The sequence below is a fragment of the Tetrao urogallus genome (genome assembly GCF_951394365.1).
Source record: "Tetrao urogallus genome assembly, chromosome: Z".
NCBI classification, from domain to species: Eukaryota; Metazoa; Chordata; class Aves; order Galliformes; family Phasianidae; genus Tetrao; species Tetrao urogallus.
In genome coordinates this window covers 65,875,825-65,899,460 of record NC_136816.1, presented here as the reverse complement: position 1 = coordinate 65,899,460, position 23,636 = coordinate 65,875,825, and the positions used below count along the sequence as shown (strand labels likewise).

Sequence of the window (23,636 nt, the reverse complement as noted above, 5' to 3'; positions counted from 1 at the left end):
TTCGAACAATTGTAACCCTTCTGGAGATTTCAGATCAAATAACAGCATGAGATGCAATCATTGGCTTTAGGACTACAACTGCATTTTCAGATTCTGCAAGCTGAGTAACTGCTCTTAACCCATACCAAGCAGTTCTAAGAAATGATCTGCCTTATTTCCAGCTTTCTTAGTACTTGCCACATTTACATATGGAATATACACATTTCCTTCGTTTTGGGAAAGGGAAGGCAAGTGGGAGGGAACATTGGAGGATCAGACAGGATATAACCATGAAAAGTGTTTCCAGCCACCTCATCCATTTGAAAAGGTGTCCTGATGGCACTGAGCACATCATCTGATGGTAGTTGACATTCCCATGAGCTGCAAGACACCCCTATTGAATCCTAGGGATTTACTGCATAGTGTTTAGGCATGGGATTGGATTCAGTTTGGCATCACAGTTGGGAACACATTGACCCAGAGTAAATAGCTTCATCATGTCAGTATCCTAATTTTTTGGAAAAACAAGCATGTGAACAAAAAAATCCCCACAGCTAAACTCCACTGGTTTACCTTCCTGTAAAATCACAGAATCACAGAATCACAGAATCATAGCGGTTGGAAGGGACCTCCAGAGATCATCGTGTCCAACCCCCCTGCCAAAGCAGGTTCCCTACAGCAGGTCGCACAGGTAGGCATCCAGGCAGGTCTGGAACATCTCCAGAGAAGGAGACTCCACCACCTCCCTGGGCAGCCTGTTCCAGTGCTCCGTCACCTCACTGTAAAGAAGTTCTTGCACACATTTGTGCGGAACTTCCTATGCTGCAGTTTGCGGCCGTTTCCCCTTGTCCTGTCTCCACTCACCACTGAAAAGAGTCCGGCCTCGCCATTCTGCCCCCCACACCTCAGATATTTATAGACCTGGATCAGGTCCCCTCTCAGTCTTCTTTTCTCAAGGCTGAACAGACCCAGTTCACTCAGCCTTTCTTCATTGGAGAGATGCTCCAGGCCCTTCACCATCTTTGTGGCCCTCCGCTCGACTCTTTAATGGTTCCAACAGAATGGTTGGAAGGGATCTCAAAGCTGGCTGCCCAGGGCCCCAACCAGCCTGGCCTTGATCACCTCCAGGGATGGAGCACCACAGTTCTCTGGGCAGCAGTGCCAGTACCTCACTGTCCCGTGAGTCAAGAATTTCTTCCTAATGTCTAATCTAAACCTCCGCTCATTTAATTTAAAGCACCTCCTGTTTGGGATTGCCCCAACACAGGTGAAGGATCTTGCACTTGCCCTTCATGAGGTTGGCATGGGCCCAACTCTCACATATGCCCAGGTTCCTCAGGATGGCATAATTCCCTCCAACATGTCTATCGCACCACACAGCTCAGTGTCATTCACAAACCTGAAAAGGATGCACTCAGTCCCACTGTCTGTGTGACTGAAAAAGATGTTAAATAGTTCCAGTCTAGTAGAGACTCCTGAAGAATGCTGCTTGTCACCAGTTTCCCATTTGGAGATCAAGCCATTGACAAAAGTCTGAGTGACACCATCCAGGCAATTCCTTATCCTCCAGTGATCTATCCTTCAAATCCATGTCTCTCCAATTGAGAAACAAGGACGTCAAGGAGGACAGTGTCAAATACTTTTGCTCATTTTACCTTCTGACCTCAGGTTTGTATGTTATTAGTATGGTCAGGTTGAGGTTGGACTTGATGATCTTGAGGGTCTTTTCCAACTTCAGCAATTCTATGATTCTATGACTCTACGACACAGAAAATTAAATTTCACTTAACTTCCATCATGAGCTAGAAAAATTCACTGGTATTGTTTGCTTGTATATTTTCTATTCTATTTGTTCATATATTAAAAAAATTATAGAACTGTCACCATGTGGCACATACTTAAACTGAGTGTCCATGTGACTGTTACCCTAAAATTATCTGTCAGTATCTCTGAGTCCTCCTCGCAGTTAGCTACCACTCATCAGCTCTGGTGGTGGCTATCTCTAAAGAGCTGTTAGTGACCATATCTCACACTAAATGTGTCAGTAATTCAAATATTTGGCAAGGCTGGACTTCTCTCCATTAAGTGATTAGATGGCCTTTTGGGTTAGTCTGTCGCTGTGACTCACAACTGAGCTGTCCTTCACTCCTATCTCAATGACTTAAAAAATAATTAAAAGAAATTGAATATGACAAAAAACAAATAAACAAAAACTCTGGTATGCGTAATAGTAGCCCTTAAATGGAGAATATCAGGAGAAGGCTGCTGTAAATGTTGGACTGGATGTGAAGTGGATGGCTGGGACATGACTGGCAAATTCTCATAGTAAGATCCTACTCACAATCTCACAAAATACTCACAAAGTAAAAATCATCAAATTTGAGCTATTTTTACACACAATGGAAAGCACAGCCATATCCTCACTCTGGCCATTGAGTCATTTTAAACTTGCTGCAGATTATTTTTTTCCAAATACTCTTCTGTTCTTCTTGGCTGATATATACATGAGAGGTTCCATGAAGCAGAGAGCTCATTCTAATAGTGCTAATTATCTTGTTTAGGATTCCTGTTTACAGTAGAATAGAAAGGATGCGTTTTGTCTTCACGTGCCCTTATGCAAACCCAGGATCTGACCTTGCAGACTCTGGAACAGAGTCACGTCTGTTTGGGAGATGATATCACTCATGTCGCTCCTGTATCAGCTTTCTGCTGGCATCGGTTCAGCTCTTCTAAGCAACAATCTCCCTCTCCTCAGCCCTCAGCTCACTTGAAGCTTTTATTGGGATAACTGCTGTTTTCTCAGTTATTCCAAATTTAAAGGTCACTGGAGAGTCCCACTCCAGGTCAGCTCCTTGCCCTGTTACTATTCCTTAACAAGCATCTGTGAAAGTCACCAAAACTCAAAGGCAGTCCAGCTCTTCACTCTCCTTATAAAAGAAAACACAGCCGAAGTATCCCAGTGTGTACATCAGCAGCCTCTGGATTGCATTAGAACGGGTGGCAGACAGACAAAAAGCTCTCTTTTTTAAAAGTATCTTGAGACATCTAATCTCAGAACTGCCACTTCGAAAAACGCATAAGGCACAAATTTTCTATTCCTTGAACATCATAGTACATTCCCCAAAACTGTATCCTTGGATATACTGCATGATTGATTCTCAGATCTGGGAACCAGGGACTGAGAGAGACACAAACATTTCTGTTCACCCTCAAAAATGAATGCAAACATTTCTTCAAGAATTCCTCCACATTGGTAGCATTAAGGCTTTAACTCCATTTCAACTTTTAAATCATTCTGTCCAAAAGGGTTATAATGATTTACAATGACTTAGGTCCATGAAGGATATTAATAAATAAATAAATATATAAATCCTAAAAGGAAAAGTCAACATTCAGGGCTAGACCAAGTGTGCACTGCTCTAAGCATGTACAAGTAAGTTCCCTGAGAAAACCTTAAATTCAAACACCATTCTGTTTCATCGCAAATGTTTTCTTTATTTCCTTGTTTTGTTTGTTTCCAGGGATATTTGTTCCATGTTAACAATGATGAGAGGGGACAATCAAGAAGAGACGGCACCATCACAGGATGTTGAGCATAGCCATGGAAGTCATTCAGACAAGAGATAAGATTTCCCACGTTCATTGCTTTCAATAACAAAGCAGAAAGCCCAGCCAGAGAGGAAAGAGTACCCAGTACTAAGGTACTAGCTTATGATTTGTGAGACTGCTGATTTCAAGCCTGCAGTAGAATTTCAGTGGTAAAACCACATGTGCTAGTGCAAGGTCTAGAGCTGGTGTCTTTAACAACCAACTTACCTGGACACATCGTACCTGCGTGAGCACAGCCTGGGGACTGCTGACTTCTTTGAGACTGATGTGGCACTAGCTTTGGCCCATGCTACCAACTAGACATCTATGTACATGGCATACATAAAGAAGAAAATTCTTGTGTGCAAAGTTTTGTAAGCTGGAAAGAATGCAAAAGAGAAGAGCAAACTTCTCCAAGGTTGGTGATTGCATTGGAGATGCGTGCAGGACTCCAAGAACCTGCCCAAGCTTCCCAGAGCAGATCAGTTCCAAAATCCAGAGACCACACTCCCACAAGGATATGGCACTGTGCTTTACCTAACGAGACTAATGGCAAAACTTGGTACTTCAGATTCATCATCACTGAAACTGCTATACAGCTTATAAGCAGGAATGGCTTGTCTCTTTCCATGAGAGACACTGTTTGTTTCCAGATTTGAACCACCACCCTCTTCTCATCAGATGAGCTCTCTGTGTTCCTGAAAGCCTTGCAGCTCACCCTTCACCTGTCCCAGGTGTGACTCCTCATCCCTTGAAATGAATGACCAGAACTGCACACACTATTCCAGCAGAGATCTCAGCACAAATTTGCACAGTAAATTCAACACTTCACAGGATATACCACAGCATGTCTCCTTTCCAGTTCCTGGTTTTCCCATTACTAAACGTTTCCTCTAGTATCTTTGCCAGCTGATGAGCCTCTCACTTTCACCACCACCACCTGATAGAGAAAATTGCCCCAGTAATCCCACCATATCAGCTAGGTTTATCTTACCTACAACAAGCTGCCTTTCTAAATGATGCATGGAAAGGGCTTAGGTAATTTCTGCTGGGGATCCATTCCTGCCAAGTTTTGATCACTGTTTATTTTCTCTCATTCCTAAACATCCAAGTTCCAGAGGTGATGTTCCACCTCTCTGGTCTCCTGATAATGCTGAAGTGTTTCCCACCTCTATGCTTACTTGCAGCCCTGTTTAAATAAGTTAAAACATTTGCAAGTGAATCAGAAAGAAAAAGTGTGAGGCAACTTTGCTTTTATGTCTGTAAAGCCGTGTGTGAGGGTTAAAGTCACATACTGAGAAAGGAAAAGCACAGCCCTGGTGAGATGCCTGGATAATTAACAAGGGGAAAGAGAGCATGTTCTGCATTGCATTTGGAAACAGCACACAGAACCCTGAACTTCAGCATCTTTTCTGCTCTCTGTACTTTGGGGATGTTGAGAAACAATGGAGAACGCAAAGAAGAACTGGCCTGGGGGTGAGAAAATACAGAGGATCAGACTAGATGGCTGGTCAAAGACTTGACTGTATTCTAAAGTGAGATTTATGATATTTTTTTTTTCATGCCCCTACATTACAAGTCCTATCACAGAGGAATTAACCAATGCTTACCACCCTGTGTTCTTTATGCTTTGTGCTTGAGGACAGACCCTCCTGCCTCCCACCAACATCAATGGAATCATGCATCCAAGCATCTCTGATGACCTGTGCCTTAGGGCATCAGTGGGCTGAGAACAAACTTAGCTGATCTTGAAAACGAAGGGCTAAAAAAATGCAAAGTACTTCTTGCAGTTAGAGAAGACACACCAGTCCACTGTCGATTTCCAAGACTTTCTAGAATGGCACATCTTTTATTTATTTATAAGCAGCCAAGGACTGCTGAATGTTCGAACAACTTACGAAAGAATCGACCTGTTTTTGTTAAAAATAATAATACAGTAACAATGCATTACCCAAACCTACAAATCTTAAAAATAAATAAAAATAAATGGTGAGACAGGAAAGTGCTAAAAAAACCCCAGAACTTAAATGTTCGTGCACAACAACTGAGTTAGTTGTTTCCCTGTAAAACACCAATTACTTCATCACGAAGGACAGTTTGAACCATTGCACCAAAGCTGAATTCCATATGCTAAAGCCCATTTTCACCATCATTTAAAGCAGCATAAGTCAGCAGAAATCCAACCAAAGCCAATGAAGCTATACCTAATCTGCAGGGTACTGCAAAACAGATTTTGATGCTGGCTGGCATTTTTGCTCACAAGCAGTAGGAAACAACAAGAATTAATCTTGCTGTCTTGGATAGGGCTGATGTATTTCTGCATCTACTTTTTATTTTATATGCTATTTTTGCATATATTTTGCATACATGCTGTTGTATTTCAACCCAGATGTCACCCAAAAGAATCCATTCTTTACTCTCCCCGACATCTGAAGTATTTTTAGAATGTTCCTAACTTCAACAACTGATATCCCAAGTTCAAAAATAATTTTCTTTCTTTATGAATTTCAGCTAAATGCTGTAAATAGAAAAATAAAGGGCTCTGTAGCTCCCAAGCAAACACTGACCTTACAAAGGCAATGAGATCCAGCTGTATATTATGAACAACCTCAAGCCATTTAACATAACATTGTGGAAAATTTACCTTTTGAAAAGGAAATTTTAAAGAGAGAGAGATTTTAGAAACAATAGTAAAGGCTTACCATAGGCAGTGCAAACAAAGAACAGTAGCTGATTGGGTCTCTCAAAGCCTTTCACAGACAACATATTTATTCACAGTGAAGGAGTCAAATAAACTGCCATGCTGAATGTGTCTTGCCATTTCTGGAGCTGTTACCAGGTAATAATAGCAATAAAAAATTAATTTTCTTGTCAGATTCACGCTTTGGGAAGAAGGGGAGCCACAAATATGATTCCAGTACATTAACAGTTGGCCTTTATAAAGATACTGCAGCAAGTGTCAGGGAGGTAAGCAATGTGAATGCCTTCCAGTTAAGGGGTAAAAGATGGGCAAGTGTCTTCAAAGACAATCAGCTTCACTTTGTATGCAGTAATAAGGGCAATTTTGAAAGTATTTTAAATCTTCAGTTTACACACTTTTTAAACAACAAAAAGACATTTCTAACAGAACTTAGCACCTACTTTAACCACACTCCTCCAAGAAACCTTCCTTATAAACAGACTTTTTCTATGCCACATGAACGAATGACACTTTCCCCATGGAATTTAAGGACTAAAAAGTGGCCTTTCTTCATTTTAGTGAGCTGCAGGGTGCTCCTTTGATACTTGACTGGTTGCTCAAAACCCACATTTTAGAAGCCTTTGCTTTTCTCTGTCCCAATTACCGGGCAGCTTGGGCTGACAGAAGGACATGGCCCAGGTCTCCCCCACCACAGCATTAGATTAGGACCACTCCTGAAACTCGTCTTCTCAAGTATTTCCCACAAATACCAATCATTTGTGTCCAGTGCAAGACCCCACAGATATTCCCTTTGTTTGACTTCTTTGCAGCCTTTTCTCTGCATGCATCCTATTGTAACAAGGAGGATACTGAATCTTTTGAAACAGTTAATTTTCTCCCAGCTGAGCCTGGATTTCAGTAATAAATGTTCGTTGTAATTTTTCATTCTCTCAGCCTTTATACTTCCATGAACAAAGGTCAAGTTGGCATTTAATAAAAAGATTACTGTTTGTTTTTATTCTTTCTTCCAAAAAAAAAAAAAAAAAAAAAAAAAAAGTATTACAGAGCAAAGCATCAAAGTGGACTACATGGACTATAGCCAGAGTCTTCAGCCTTAGTATGCAATTAAGAGGAATATGAATATATGAATACAGGAAAGTTTCTCTATTTCCATTCTATATATATATATTTGTCCTGCATTAGTCTTCAAGTCCTTAAGGAAAAATTATTGGAACAACTTTCTTTTTATTGGAACACTTAGAATTGTAATGGCTCTAAGGTCAATGCAAATGTTTGGAATCACTCCGTCTCGGTACTTAAAAATATCTTACAGTCCATATTGCAAACCAGAATGTGTAAATAAACGCATGTGTATCTTAGCCATCCTTGCTTCTGACTTCTTGTTTTCTGCTGCTCTTTTCACTCTACCACAGCTATTTTCACTGGAGATGTTCCAGTGATGTACCATTAACTTATTCCCACTGTGGAAATACTCTGGATATTTTTGCAACATAAGAAAACATCACAAAAATCTAATTTGTCTCTCAGTGGATATGAAAAAATATACTTTAAAAGGGACCATTTTTTTATTCTTATCTCAAACAGTAGCATTTCGTTGAATAGGAATGACAACAAATCATCCTAAGAAAACAAAGACCAAAAAGTTATTTGAAGACTCAATTTACAGCAATCTTCTTTGTGCAAACAGGAACACTACCTCTTCAGGATAAATTACCAAGTGCTTTTTTTTTCTGCAAGGCATAAATTAGGTGGATTTTTTCCTACATTTTATAGCTGGAGACATACACAATACTGAAATCCCCTAGTAAACCTTAGTGGGTAACTGAAGGCAGAATTTGGCATGATATGGATCATTGAGGAGCACAAAAACGTAGCCCAGCATCTAGGAAAACGGTTAGGCTCTTGGCAGATCCATATGAAGGTTAAACAATCTTGCCTCCCAGGGTCACAGTGCCTTCCACTGATGTAAATCTGGAGGAGTGCAGAAAGGCCCCTTCCAGCCACGTTCAACAAAACCACTGCTCAACTACGGGTCAGCGCAAGGACAAGAAACAGCACAAGCAAGAGCCTAGCCAACAAACGCCGCCTGGAAAGTCAAGCAGAGAACTTGCTTCTTTGGTAAGATGTGTTCAATTTGCTCTAACAACTTTTAGTGTTCTTTCTTTCATGGAATGCTAACAAGAGTTACGAAGAGGAATTCCATAACTGATGCTACGTGGCATGAGCCCAGTGAAGTCAGCAGAGCTATGGATACACAAACCTCAATTGTTGGTGCCAATCAGGGAACCTAACAGCACCCCCTAGCACAGGTGAGCTTACAAGAACAATCAAGAAGGATCCAGACCTACAAACGCTTTTTATATTATATACATTCACTATATATTAAAAAAATTATATATATATATTTACTGTATTTACCCTAGTCAAGGATTTTTCTTGAGCTCCTGAGTCATACTGTAACATTTCTGTAGGCAAATAACTTGGTTTAAGATCATGCAAGGAGAAGTTTAAACGCACCGTGGATCTCCTTTGAAATTCCAAGAGCAGCCAGGAATGCAAGTCTGTAGGAAAAGTTTTTCACTAAAGTTTTATCACAGTGAAACTCAACTCTCTACAACAAGTTTTAAAACTGAAAGGAAATAGGACATGTTAACACAGTCCACTAAACTATACAGAGGGAGATGACTGAACCTGGTCTCTTAGGTTTAAGGACAAGGATTCAGGGAGTCATAGAATGGCTTGGTTTGGAAGGATTTATTATCTCCTGTTTTCCTATTAAACAAACTAGAAAACCAGCAGGACAATGTAGAATAAAAATATATCCCATGCTCTCTATTATTAAATATAATCCACTTTGTGTTGCTTTATTTTAAAATCAGGAAAACTTGAAATGAGAATTTTCTGTGAAAATTCCTGAAAAGAATTACTCTTTTACTAACAGCTCCCTCATCACTCCAGTCTGAGATTCAAAGGAGTTTCACCAACTGCTGTTCTCTGGATGTGCGCTTTCCAGTCTCCAGGGAGTAGTGGAGTAGACTTAAGAGTTTCTTCAGGGAAAAAAAAAAAAGCCTGATTAGCTTTTCATCCAAATATATTACACATCAAAACAGTGTTTTTCTATCTGCCTAAACAAAATGCCTATTTTCATACAACCAGCACATTATGTAATATATTGAGAAGTCAACATCCGAGGCACCACAGAAGTCATAGTCTGAGACAACAGTTTCTGTAGACTGTCTGGGCCACCATTGTGCAGACAACCAACCCAACCACACACAGGACCTTCAAGTGACCAATTCTCAAGCAGAAATCAGCCCACATTGCAAGCGTGCATGGCTGTTGCTTCTCCTTGCTTTTGCCTTAGGGAGATGCAGTTGAAAGCAACTCTCTACTCCCGAAGTTCCAGTGCCCTCTGGTCCTTCGCGTCCCTTACACTTCACTTCCAAACAACTAACATGTACCAAAGACACCCAACCCCACTTTCAGCCAGTTTTTCTCTTCTCACAGATGCTATTATAAAGATTAAATAATTCTTCCTTTGCTACTTTTGTTTCAATTATAACTCATTTAAACTCTCAAAGGCAATAATCTCTAAGCTAAGGGTTTTGTCAGAATTCCAGACAGCATTGCTTAGGAAACAACACTGCTTTTTGATGCAGCTAAGATGATATATTCCATAATAAAAATTGTGTCTGATTATAGCATCTTGTTGAATAGGCAAGATGTCAGATTTACAACGTATTAAATGTGTTGAATCATAAAGATATTAACATTCCAGCGAGACATTAGAGCTCTGGGCAGGAAGTTATTTACAGTGAAATGACGCATCCAATGAAGTTATTTGCTCTCTCATATAAAAAGAGTTCTAAGCATACTTTTTCTTTGACTGTTTTGACAAATTTCTATGCTGTCAGCATTTATCCATCACTCGTAAAATATTACTATAATACTTTGTGTCCTTCTTCACCCATTTTGCAATCTGACTTTTTGGACTGAGTATTTCGTTACAGAGAATTAGCTGTCAGCCTTCCCCTCAAGGGAGGGCAATGAGATAATCAAGTCAATATAAAGACTGCTGTTTTACACTGGAAGCTCTGCACTGCTAATTTGTCCATAGAAAGACTTCTGTTCTTCATACAATTGCTAGCCTAGACGAATATTGTTCTATACTTCTCCAAGCTCTCTCTGTAGTGTAGCTTGTCCTTGACTTATTCATTCTCCAAGAACAATCCCTTTACATATTCAGGGAATACCTTTGATTTTGCCACTCTCACCCACTTAAAACACCGTGCGTGCTCTGCCTTAGCTCCCAGCCCATCTGAAAAGGAAGGGGGAAAAATTCTGTTTGATGTGTGTTTACTACTGAATAGCTGCTCATCTTAATACAGTGAATATACACTGAGTATTTCACCTTATTTACATCCAGTACAGATCACCAATTTAAATGGTTGTGGTTAGAACTGAGGTTTAAAACAAATCAAAACAAAAAACAGAAGTACATGCTTTTAATAGCTGGATGTAAGTTAAATGTTTTATGGACTCGTACTTCATTTTCTGAACCAGGATCAACAATGAAATCAACACATGATGGAAAACACTCCTTAAGCAAGAAGGATTTTCCAAACACAGCTAAACTCTGGGGCTACTGTCTGCAGCTGAAATTGTTTTTCTCTTCAACTGTTAATCACAGCTACCCTCAAGGAGATTCAGATGGATTGCTTTCTTCTCCTAGCCCAAGAAGAAACTGAGTCAGCACTGTATGGATTCAGCTCTCCATTGTTTTTTGCATATAATTGGAACAACATAGAAGAAAAGGCAAAGTATACCAGCAGATTGACATTTGCTACTGTTAATTTACAAAAGAAGCCACCATCAGCTTGGAAACTGAAACCAAGCAACAGAAAAAAGATTTCAAAGCAGAATTGCAGGGTAGCATTTTCACTGTAAATCAAATGTCAGCTCTGTTTACTTGGATATAGGCACAAGCTTCTGCCTGTCAGTAAGTGTGAACTTAAAGGCAGGAGTGACCAAGGGGATAGAAGCAATGCAGTGGGAAGGCACCAACAAGGGCCTTCCCCATGTCCTCACCTCAGCAAAAACAAAGCCAATCCCTTCAGACCATCTGCTCCTCATGCAGTGACAGGGATACCGAACACCTAGCAATGATTCGCACATCAAAAGTCATTTCAGGACTCGGGGCACTGCGGCAGAGACATAAATGAAAGATTAAACTCAAGGACAGAAGAATTCAGCACAGCATCAACCAAAAACAAAAACAAAACAAGAAAAGTATCAGACATTCCTTCAGCATTGCACGCGGGCAATCTGAAATGCGATCTACCCAGGTAATGTTTCTCTGCACATCTGTAAATCAGCAGTATGGGTGACGCAAGATATCATGCACACATCTGCTTTGTGTGATCTTGTTGCACAGCAACCGCTTTGCGGACACGCAACATCACCACAACAGGGAGGCTCAGCTCACAGTGCTAGATAACTTGTCCCCTGGTCATACTGATCCTGTCGGGCAGTGGCTTTCTCATCAGTCTCTGGACAGTCCCAACCCATCCAGGATGCCTGCCAAGTTTTACCTATTTCTCTGAATGTAGTTTAAATGTTTCGTGTTCAACTACTGCTCATTGTGCCACGGTACCACAATGAGGGAAGGCAATCTGAGCCAACGAGCAGTTAAACATCTGCCTGCATCACGTTCCTCTGCCGTCCTGCAGACCTGCATGCTGCAGGAAGGGACAGATTTCCCAAACCAAGGCATCAGAAGAGCAAAGAGGCGGTCAGGGGAAGCAGCCGTGGCTCTGCAGCATTGCTTCAAGCAGTCGGGAGAACTGGCATTTCCCCAGAGTGCGTGCGTGTGTTTTCGTTTGCTTTCAACTGATGCTTTGTTTGTCTGGGTTCTATGTAAGCAGATGAAGTCTGGAAGTGTTTAAATTATACCTTTTTGGGATGTGATTGTCTCCCATCACACACGTATCTGTTGCAGCAAGCTGGAATTTCTCCCTTCTCATCTCTTTACCTTTTATCTTGTTTCCTGTCTGTTCTAAGCCCCTGTTTTTACTGCTTTCCCTTTCTCTTCTTGTTGCTTCATACCTTCATCCCTCAATTCCTCACCCTTCTGCCCCATTCCTCCTGATGCAGAACAACCCCTCTCCAGGGGTCTCTGCACCTATGCTATCCTGCTGCCAGCAAGAGTGGCAAAGCAGCCTGACCTTAGAGAGCATACACAACGCTTAGGATAATTACCAAAGTGGTATTCCCTTTGGCTGCCTATTTTTATTACATATTTTGTATCAACCACGGGAGGCCCTGGGGCTACTATTTTGTTTGTCTGGAGCCTCTGTGCTAGACGCCATGCCTGGGAAAGTCAGTTCATATTTAACCCTATATTCAGCAGATGAAAACCATAATGTAACACACCTGGTTCTCATTATTGATCTAGCCACAAAGGAGGGCACTTATCACACAGCTCGCTCTCTCTTGCCAGTTTTAAACTTCTCCCAACTGCTTTGATGTGAACATCAAAAACTTCCGGACTGCACGAGCAGCTAGCTGCCAGACCTCATCCTTTAATTGTACCAATTTCTACCTTAGTGCAGCACTCACCATCATTATGCAATGTTCTGAAGGACCATTAGTTATATTGGCTCATGTGGGAGTGAACTCTGCACAGAGGAAACACTGCCCAGTAAATCCCCAGCACCTATGTGTTTTGCTGCTGCAGACTCTCTAATGCACCAAGCTTCAGAAAGAGTTAAGGTCCTTGGTTCCTAAAGGAGGAGGGATCCCAAAAGTCATGGCCGCCCAATTGCTGTAACCTTCAGATAGGAGCACACCTCTGGTGATGCTCTTAAGCAGCTGATACACCAGCTGAGAGCTACCTTTGTGCTCACAGCCAAGGAAAGAAAACCAAGCAGAGGGCTGACTGTATTCAAAGCTGCCACACTTTCACGTGCTACTTTCTATGCAACAAGGAGAGGAAAATTGTATCAGAGTGGAGACAAGTAACATTCCACCATCGTAGCACCTGGTGTTTTGTGGAAAAGCAACGTACCAAATTTTCATTATTACTATGTAAAAAATTTACCTGTGATGGCAATTTAAAGTAACATTTCTTAAATATTTATGCATACAATGGACATATGTAATTCAATCATAGACTCATTAAGGTTGGAAAAGACCTCCAAGGTCATCTAATCTAATCATCAACCCCTCCCCACTGTGCCAACTGGCCATGTTCCTCAGTGCCACATCTCCATGGTCCATGGACACCTCCAAGGAAGGTGACTCCACCACCTCCCTGGGCAGCCTGTGCCAGTGCCTCACCAATCTTTCGAGAAGAAATGTTTCCTAACATCCAACCTGAACCTCCATGAATGTGTATATATATATATATATATATATATATAATTTTTCTAAATTGGAGTCTCTTATTTGTCTTCTATCTTTGTTATTACACACACAGATATATACATACAGAGCAAAGGAGAACACTTGGGCTTGTTACATGTCTTCATGAACGGAGCACGGGTAAACGTGGAGGACAGCACACATCATGGAGATGTGCTTGATACGTAGTTCAAAGCTCTGCACCTGCACATCATGGGCAGTTTGAAAGGATGAATAAATTAATATAATAAAATCTGACACTCATTTTCAATCCGACTACCAGGTACCTTATCTCAGCAGCTCTAACAGGGTACTCTGGCATGTTTCAGATGCTGATGCCACTTTGAGTGGTGCAGATTGTGGCATTTCAGCACTGAACTACGTGCAAAAAGAAGAACTCTTAGTTTATGGAAACATAAGGAAACTTGTTTGGCAGCCGTGGAATTACAGCTGTTGTGTATGTTTGCTTTTCTGAAACAAAAACAAAAATGAAAATCTTATCCTCTCTTAAATTTTCAGCAAAATTTTGTTATGGAGTGCATTACCCTGAAAGAGAATTGGAGATTAAGCAGCGCTTTGCTCTAATCAGATAAATTTCTTGTTTACAATGTTGTATTGTAATGTAAATCAGGGCTCTTTCAATGCTATTAAAATTAAACTGATGAGCAAAACTTCAGGGGGAAGCACAACAGCAGAATGAGAAAACAAACCTCTAAAAACAAAACTCAATTGACAAATGACAAAATCTCAAGCTTGCTTACTCCAGCTGAGAGGATCAGTACTGCATAGTGCATTTTTTCCCTTTTGGAGGCTCACGAAGTATCTGGGAGCCAGGAATGGTGCGTGGTCCCCAAGGGCATACTAGTGACAGTGCTGCTCTTTGGGAAGCAGCTACACTCCAGCGTACTTGCAATCACTTTTATCTTCTAAGAATGTGCAAAACAATGCTGTGCATAGGAAGAGGAGGCTCCACGAGCAGTATCAGTGTTCAGGAGAGGGAAAAGAAAAACTTCTCAGGGCATGCAATTTCTGGTTAGTATCAGGATTGAGTAGGGTATCCATATATGAGCATTCTCTTCTGCTGTGATTTGATTTTTTTTGTGTTTTGCTCTGAAGTCTGCAGCAAACTTTCATGGCAAAACTGAAAACCTGATGTGTAGGGAAGGCCTCTGTAATACACATTTAACTGCAATTATCAGAAGCCAACAGCCTATATAGAAACACATCTGTGCTTCATAGAAGACCCTTTGCTTCCAAAACACTACAAAAGCTATTGATGAACTTCTGAGCTAAATTTTAAGCTCCACAACGTGGCCGTATTTGCACATACACTGATGTCCTCTAATCCACCAGCAGCATCTCCTCCTTGCTAGTCCTGCAGGACATCGACTGCACGCAGAATTAGAATCACAGAACTACACGTAATCGTGTGAGTTGGAAGTGACCCTAAGGCGTTATCTGGTCCAACTCTCCTACAGTGAAGAGAGACACCTACAACTAAGGCAGGTGCTCACAGCCCCTCCCGCCTGACCTTCAGAATAGAATCAGAGAATCCTTTGATCCAGAATGGACATTTACACTGGGATATGATCAGGTACCTGTATCTTTCACTTCTAGCAAAGGAAACAGGAACTGGAGAGCACTCACCATGATTTCCAAGAAAGATGGATAATTTTTCTCACCAGACCAACTGTCTGCCTGTCTGCTTAAAAGCATCAGTTCTGTCAACTTGATTTGCAAGTTGAGAGGGGCCTAGACAAGTGTCTTAAGCTTCATAAAAGAAGAAACACGTCTTGCAAGTGTTCTTCCAAAGTACACAGACCCAGGTTGAAATATCTACCTGTCTGATTCAGAACAAAGACCAGACAAGCATAGAGTCCTGCTCTGCACACTGCTTTTGTTAAATCAGACCTTCATTTTTGTCCACAACTTCTGAAAAAGAGTGAAACTATTTATCTCAAGTCTATTAACAGCAATATTTCAGTATCTAGCAGACAACAGGTGACTGACAAAATATTTTGCTACCAACAAATATCGTCTGTATGTTGTTATTTGGAAACACATTCCCTGCTCTCGCTGAAGGTAATATGTAGATCTCCTACTATACAACAGTTAGCAAAGTGATCAGGTTTTAACAGATCTTAAAAAAAAAAAAGATGCCTTTAATTAATAAATCGTTGAGTTTCCTGCACTTGGAAACATCACCATCCCCTTGCAAGAAGACACTGCTAGGATAAAGCAAGAAAATGCCAACTCCACAGATGCTGTTTTTACACACAGACACATCCCTTCGTTATCACAGATGGGATAGACAGAGTCAAAGCCCCTGAAGAGTCATTAAGGTTGTAAGAGACCTCTAAGATCATCTAGTCCAACCCCAACTCCCCCACCATGCCCACACACGTCTCTCAATACCGCATCTCCACAGTCCTTGGACACCTCCACCTCCCTGGGCAGCCTGTGCCAATGCATCACTGCTCTTTCTGAGCATAAATGTTTCCTAACATCTAACCCAGCACTGGAGTTTTCACCCAGCATTTCACTTTTCACCCAGCACTGGAGTTTTACCACTACACCCTGTATGTCCACCTGGACAGGCCATCACTACAGATACTTTATGCAAGAGTTTAAATGAGAGCTTAAATGCTGTACGAGCTCAAACTGCTTGTTGCATCCGTTCCCCTGTATTCTTATGAAAATAAATACAGAGAACATCTAAAAAAATACGAATCAATCCAAGCCAAGGGCCAGACTGCACACTTTCAAAAATGAAAAATACATCTAATTATGTACAAGGTTGCTATGACCACAGGGAGAGATGCCAACATACTCTCAGTGCTTGGCCCTGCTTTTGGCTTGGCCCTGCATTTGGCTCATTTATATTCATGAGTAAATCTGGTAAAAAATTTTCAAGAAATATTTCTTTTGTGAAGAGAAGATGCTATTTTTTACTGAAGTGCTCTGCAAAACATGCTGATTTTCATGAAAAAAAATCCAACAGGAGGAAAAAAGAAGAAGAAATTGTGTTCAGTCAAGAGTTTATGCTCAGGAATTTTGACATCTGACTTCAAAAGTACTCTTTTTCTACTTAACTTCTTGTATTGCAGATTTTAATGAGCAGTGTGTGCTGCCTCATGCCTGGTGTGGGATGGCATGAAATAGAGCTTGGGTCAATTTGGTTAATTGAATTTGACTTAGGAAATGAATTAAATGTGTATGATAATAGCTAATAGCTTTAAAAGGCATACTGTCAGCTCCTACCTCTAACAGAATATTAAAATCATGACACGATGCATAATTATTGTCATTGTGAAACCGTGAAAATAAAAGTCTTGGAAGACAAAAATCAAATTTTTTAAGTTTAAATACCAGAATATCAAAGTTAAGCTTTTCAGGAACCTGGAGTGAAAATTTCCTACAGCCAAAGGTGAGTTTCATGTCCAGCTGAAGTTTTTAAAATGTTCAGTATTGCGCCAGAAGTGAAAACAGGATTGTAAGGCCCCTGAAAGTTCAGAAAAATAATAGAATCATTAAGGCTTGGATGACCACAAAGACCATCTAGTCCAACCACCAATACCTCCCTGCCAGGCCCAGTATGGTGAAGCCCATCTTTAGGCATCACTGGCTTCTCCAATGCTTGCATGTTCCCTCTCATCTCACTATCAGCTCCAACCTCGAAGTATCAATTAACATAAACTTAAGACATCCTCCATGCGAGGCTGCTCTGCTGAGCCACACATCTTCATGCAGGAAATGCTATCGTGCAAAGGAGGAGAGCCCAGAGAAAGGGATGGAGCTCTCACACATCCCCAGTGCCAGACCCTGGATAAAGTTCACTATGTGGAAATCAACCTTTTTCCTTTTTTTTCCCCTTTTTTTTCAAGACGAAGCAGTCCTAGCAGCCACAGACATAGACAAACTTCAGAAACACGAACCACAACAACACAGAGTGTGCAGTGCAGTGACTTGGAAATGCTCACTGTCTGTGTGGGCTGGGGATGGTGAACACTGTCTGGGAGTTGCAGGGGGGAAGGAAGGGAGGGCTTGACAGAGCAGAGCCCAAAGGTCAGCAACACCTCAGCGAGGATGAAAGACAGCATGAGCGGACTTGGCAGCCAGACACAGTCCTGCTTTCTTTGCACGGGGAGCTCAGCAGCCAGTGGAGCCTGTGAAGTCCTCCTCTGCTGTGCACAAAGCAGCCCCACTTCTCTCGGAGGGATGTGGGGATGTGCAGCAGCAAGGATGCAAGTAGCAGGATGTACTCTGTATTTTTGTAGTTCCTGCTCCAGAACTTCAAACAGCCTTTCCCAAGATGGGGCCTGATCTGCTAGGGGGCAATCAGCCCATGGCTGATTTTTATGGTCCCTTCTAACTCAGCCACTCTATGGTTCTACAATTCAGTGCTACTAAAGCAGGTGCTGCCTCTCCTTCATAGGGAGAGAAGATGAGCAAAGCATGGGCTGCAAGGATGCTAACACTACTCAGGCAGAGGTGTGGTACCTTCCCAGGTGCACAAACAGTACAGCGCTGCTGCATCATGAGTCTGCAGCAATCAGATACCTGTACCAAAAAGAAAATACCAGGACCCTGGGAATAAATGAGGGATCTCTGTAACACTTCTCGTGAGCACCAGTGTGCCTTATAACATTTTTGGTATACATAAGTGGCTCTGGCACACGCAGGCATACACACACATGAGCAGAGTGCAGTTGACTCCACAAAGCAAAAGCTCTCACAAGAAGCAGCCTTCATGGATGAGAAGTCTCATCTGCAGATGGAGCTAATCAGAGGACATCAGTAAAGGGATATGTGTGTTCTCAAGCTTTGTGTATACTTCAATGTATCATCAAGTGCTCTTTATCATCCTTACGACAGCTTTAAGATTATTGATGTTTCTCAAACACACAGCTTAAAAAAGAAGGGAAGGGGAAGGGAAAGGGGAAGGGGAAGGGGAAGGGGAAGGGGAAGGGGAAGGGGAAGGGGAAGGGGAAGGGGAAGGGGAAGGGGAAGGGGAAGGGGAAGGGGAAGGGGAAGGGGAGAGCAGGGGAGAGCAGGGGAGAGCAGAGCAGAGCAGAGCAGAGCAGAGCAGAGAAGAGAAGAGAAGAGAAGAGAAGAGAAGAGAAGAGAAGAGAAGAGAAGAGAAGAGAAGAGAAGAGAAGAGAAGAGAAGAGAAGAGAAGAGAAGAGAAGAGAAGAGAAGAGAAGAGAAGAGAAGAGAAGAGAAGAGAAGAGAAGAGAATTGGGGTTGCCCTGAATTCATTTAATTGCAGAGCTCTCAGATGACTTCTCCCGCAGAGCTGAAGCACTCAGTCATTCTGAAGGTCTGATTCATCCACCTAAAAACGCAAACGGCTACTCGCTGGGGTGAGCCCAGCACATTTCCCTGGTCATTCTGTGACTGATGCAGCTCCACTGCCCTCCTGTCTACACCCATCCGCATCGACGACTGACAGCCGGGGTCCAGCAGCCAAACCCCTCGCAATCTCTCCAGCGCTGCCTTGGAGGTGACGCTGGCAGCGTTACCCAACCTTTTCCCCGGACAGCAGGGGAGCTGCCAGCAGAGATGCCGCACGCCGTGACCGAGCCTCCCGTTCCGCCGGGGGTTCGGAACGCCGGATGGTTCCGCGCGGAGCAGAGGACAGGCAAGGAGCTCGAGACGGTCACACTGTGCCCGCGGTGTTAACGCCGCGCCCACGCGTGTATCCCGCGGCTCCGCGCTCACCTGAAGCAGGTGGTGAGCTCGCCCGTGGGCTTCAGGCACGGGTAGCGGGTGGTGGCGATTTTGTTCTCCGAGCAGACTTCCCTGTAAGACAGGGCGCCGGGTGGAAAATCAGTAATAGGAAAGGAAAAAAGAATGGGAGCGCAGGGTAACCCGCGGCCGGGGGACACTCACCTGTCGCCGTCCTGCGGCTCCTCCCGGTAAGTCCAGGCGTGCCCCAGCGCCAGGAGCAGCAGCAGCCGGAGCGAGGCCAGGCTGCGGGCCGGCCGCCCCATCGGGCCGCCTCTCCGCTGCGCGCCGCGCCGGCTCTGCCCGCCCCGACCGGCGGCGGGGCTGCGCCGAGAGCCGCTCCTCCCGCCCCGACGGAGGGCCGCCCCCCGCGGCCGCCAGATGTGCCCGCGGGGAGGGGCCGCGCCCGCCCAGATGTGCCGGCAGATGCGGCCCCGCGGCGGGGCGGGACCCCGGCAGATGTGCGGAGGGAGTCGGGGGGACCCCGCGGACCCAACTCGTGTCTTTTGCGGTCCCACGGCTGCGGGGAGCGCGGGGTAAGGGGTATTGTGGGGGGGACAGAAAGTGACAGAAAGGGGAAGGTCCGGAACCCCGGCGGTGATGAGCGGCCCTCGATGCACCATCACTGATGCTTTCCAGATTCGGCTTTATCTCCCATCTCTCCCAAAGGAGCAGTGCAGTTCAAAGCATCTCTGCTGGGACTGCTGTTTACCCCTGTGAATGACTGCCACTTCCCTACCTTTCATAAAAAGGAGATTAGCAACGACAGACTTTGATAAAATGCTGCATCGGCTCTGGCTGCTGTATCATATCCTGCTGTCACCCTTAAACTCCGCACAAGAAAACCCACAAAATGACGATGGCTTTGCAAAGCCTTTGTCAGCTATCCTAGCTTTGGTCAGTACATAACTCCCTAGCGGTATTGAAGACTTTGGGGAGATGAGGGTGTGTGAGGCAGCCCTGGTGTCACTTTCACCTGTAGGATGAATAACCTCATTTACAGTTAGAATGCACTCACATGTGTATTGTTGCAGCCAGGAAAGTCGTGGATAAGCAAGTAATGAACTGTAAAATCCATGCTAAACCATCAGAGAAGTAATAAGGGGATGTAAGAGGACTCAAACCATTTTGCCTCCTATTTTTGGCTAGGCAACAGGGAATGTTTGAACAAGACACTTCACTCCCTCAATGCCTCAGTTTCCCCTTCTGTACCAGGAAGACTATAATAGTTAAAATAATGCAGATCCCAATCTATGGTTCAGTTACAATTAAGCTGTTAACCCCTTTGTTATATTGTCCAGTACCAAGAAAACCAGTGAACAGTAGACTCTGAACTGGAGAAGTTCTGGGGCTTTTCAGGCATTTCCCTGTGGAGCTTCCACTGTTGCCATGCTCTACTGCAGGCACTGTGAATTGCCAAACTCGGAGTGTTTCTCTGCTCTAGGTGCTGTTGCTTGATCCTTCTTTCTCTGTGCTCAATTGAATAAGGGAGTTCTGCACAGCAGATTTTTTTCCACTTCTTGCCTTTGCTGTTGATATGACATTTTGGATGTTTATTCTTCCATAGTTCCTTCTTTTTCTTTACACAAATAATGAGTAGGCAAAGGCAGCACGCGCTGTCTTGAAGCCCGTGAGAGCTGCCGTATTTCCCACAGGACTGAGCCCTCTTGTCTCACAGCCATCCCTGATCCTGAGAGAGCAGCAGAGGAACAGCATCTGCATGCTGGGATGCAGGCACCAGGAGACACCTGTCTGTACATTGTGCTCTTCACCCTCCTGCCTCAAGTGGAAAGCATCCAGTAACGAGGTCTGAAATGAAGAGAAGTTTCTGCTGCTTTAGATTTCTGCCTGTAGATAGCAAGTGACCAACTAACTGCATTCTGAAGCCTAGAAGTGGCTACAGTCCCTCCCAAAAGCTCTAATTTTTAAAGAATTTGGATCACACTGAGCATAGTGCTGAAACCTTGTGGGTGGTTCTGAGTGCCACAGCTCTGAAAGAACTCTGATTTAAAGGATTGCTGTTTAGGCCTGGGATAAATATGTTTCCCTAGAATTTCCCCAGAAATTTTGCCATTCAGAGTGGATCTGAATCACTACCTGAATTGCTTAACCCTGCTCTCTGCTTTTCCTGTAATGCCTGCCTCCCACATAGGCATGTATCAGCTAAAAAGACACTTTACTGTCTTTGTAATTAAAAAAATTATAGTAGCTTACATATGTTTTCATTTAATTCATGGAAACAGCCTTGTTAATCCAAACAAGGTAACCTGCAGGTGAAGCCAGTCCTGTACTCAACTCTTTGCAAAGCAAGCCTTAGAGTCTCATGTTTGAAAGAAAGTGTGGTCAGTAGTAAAGAGAAAAGAGAGGGTCAGCAGCAGGCAACAATACCCATATTTTAATAACCCTGATAGCTCTGAGCACATTGAAGTTGAGGCTTTCATCATTTTGCTTCTTCAGCCTCATCTTGGCTCTAATGACCTTGCACTGGGGCCATCCTGAGAACAAGGCTTGCTTCCTGGAAAGTGTTGAAGGGTGGCAGTGGTTAAGGAAACACTGAGCTGTTCCTGTTGCCTTGGGGCAGGAATGATCTGGGTCTGTTTTACATATAGTAAATAAGCTGAAAGTGATTTCTCGTGCGAGAGATGCTTTTGCTTGTGCGGGGTCATGTTTGTTTTGACCTGCCCGACTCCAGCATGTATGAAGTTGATGAAGCTGCATGCTAAATTTTGGAACAGTCTCAAAGAAAGGGATGAGGAATTCAATCTAGTAAAGTGCTTATCAGGAGTTTTACTTATGTTGTTTGCGTGGGAATAGGCACTGTTTCCTACAAATCATCCATAACGATGTTAATGACACAACCTCAAGTTTATTTTCTGGGTTTTGCTGGACAAGGGAATATCTCAGAAGCAGAATTTAATCACTGTGACAGAAGGGGCTCTTTCAGAAGAGCACTTCCACCCTGGAAACACGCAGTCTCTGCACACTGCAGAGCAGGAGGAGGCGGGCAACCCCGACTCCCCAGCAACACAGCGAGCTCCTTATGTCCTTGATGAGCTCAGAAGATGCTGAGCAGATGAAACATTGTCCTGCTGGTCACAGACCTCAGTTGGATCTTACTTTTAGGGTCAGCAAAGATGCACAAAGAGGTTTGAAAGGTCAAAGGTGATCCTGAACAGGAAAGATGATCGCTCGCTCCTTCCCATCCCACCTTTAAAATGCTATGAAGGTCATGGTTTGGGGTGTAAGATGTTTCACTGGAGTTTACAGAGGTATGTGCTGTGAATTTTGCTAATCCATTTACAACTGACTGTTCCAACAGTGTTTTTTGCATCTGCTACAATTAAAAAGAAAGGAACCAGGTATTGTAAATAGCTTTAATCCCACTGCAGTATTGTGTTTGCATCAAGTGTCTTAGTGGTGACTCCACCAGATCTCCAGTTGTCTGTGTTCATATGTTCAGGGGGATCAGAGTTGGACCAAAGGTGTAAACAAACAGAAAACAGAACTATTAAAGAGCATCTTGGGTCTGAGATTTGAAAGGCCTTCTGTTGGTGTTGGCCATCTGCAAACCAGGGTGCCTTTCATGTGGATGTCCAGACCAAATCTGTTCTTCCCAGGGATATTGTGTAGTCCAAGCTTAGCTGTTAAGTGTTTGTGAATGCTTGGGCAGCGTGGGGGTTTTCCATGTCATTTTAACTTCAGAAGGCATCTGCAGCAGCATCATATCTCAGACAAAAGCCAAACCAAGACTGAGATAGAAAAAGCCCTGAATAATTATAGCTAGCTCCCTAGAAAGAGAGGGAGTTTCTTCCTAGTCTCTTTATGATTAGGTGCCAGACAAAAAGGCCACATGAAGCAAAGAAGCAGGAGGCAGAGCTAGACAGAAAGCTGAGGCAAAAACCAACAGAGATAATCTCGTGGTTGGTGAACCTGCACATAGCAGGGGGGTTGAGACTAGATGATCTTCAAGGTCCTTTTCAACCCAGGCCATTCCATGATTCTATGATTCATTCTATGATCCATAAATCCACATGGAACAGATCTGGACAGTAAGGAATGGGGAGAAAGGACACACACACACAGTAAATAAATGAATAAATAAAGGGAAGAGGGAGAAGAAGAAAGAGAATGGAGCTGAAGAACTATCGGGGAATCTTACAGCAAGAATTGAGGGTCCTCACAGGTATTACACCTTGAAAGAAGGTCAGAATAGGCAGGAGAGCATGCAACAGAGCAGGGA

At 43.2% G+C, this 23,636-nt stretch overlaps 1 protein-coding gene across 1 annotated transcript in view; it reads right to left on the bottom strand.

The window, feature by feature from the left end:
* CCBE1 (collagen and calcium binding EGF domains 1) overlaps window positions 1-19,662 on the bottom strand; it is a gene marked incomplete at both ends in the record, with an annotated part of 85,782 nt that extends 66,120 nt beyond the window's left edge. Inside the window, 2 exons of the mRNA XM_079548201.1 lie at window positions 19,391-19,471; window positions 19,562-19,662. Of these exons, the coding sequence (XP_079404327.1) occupies window positions 19,391-19,471; window positions 19,562-19,662 (182 nt within the window). The remainder of the gene's footprint in view (window positions 1-19,390; window positions 19,472-19,561) is intronic.
* Window positions 19,663-23,636: the final 3,974 nt, after the last annotated feature.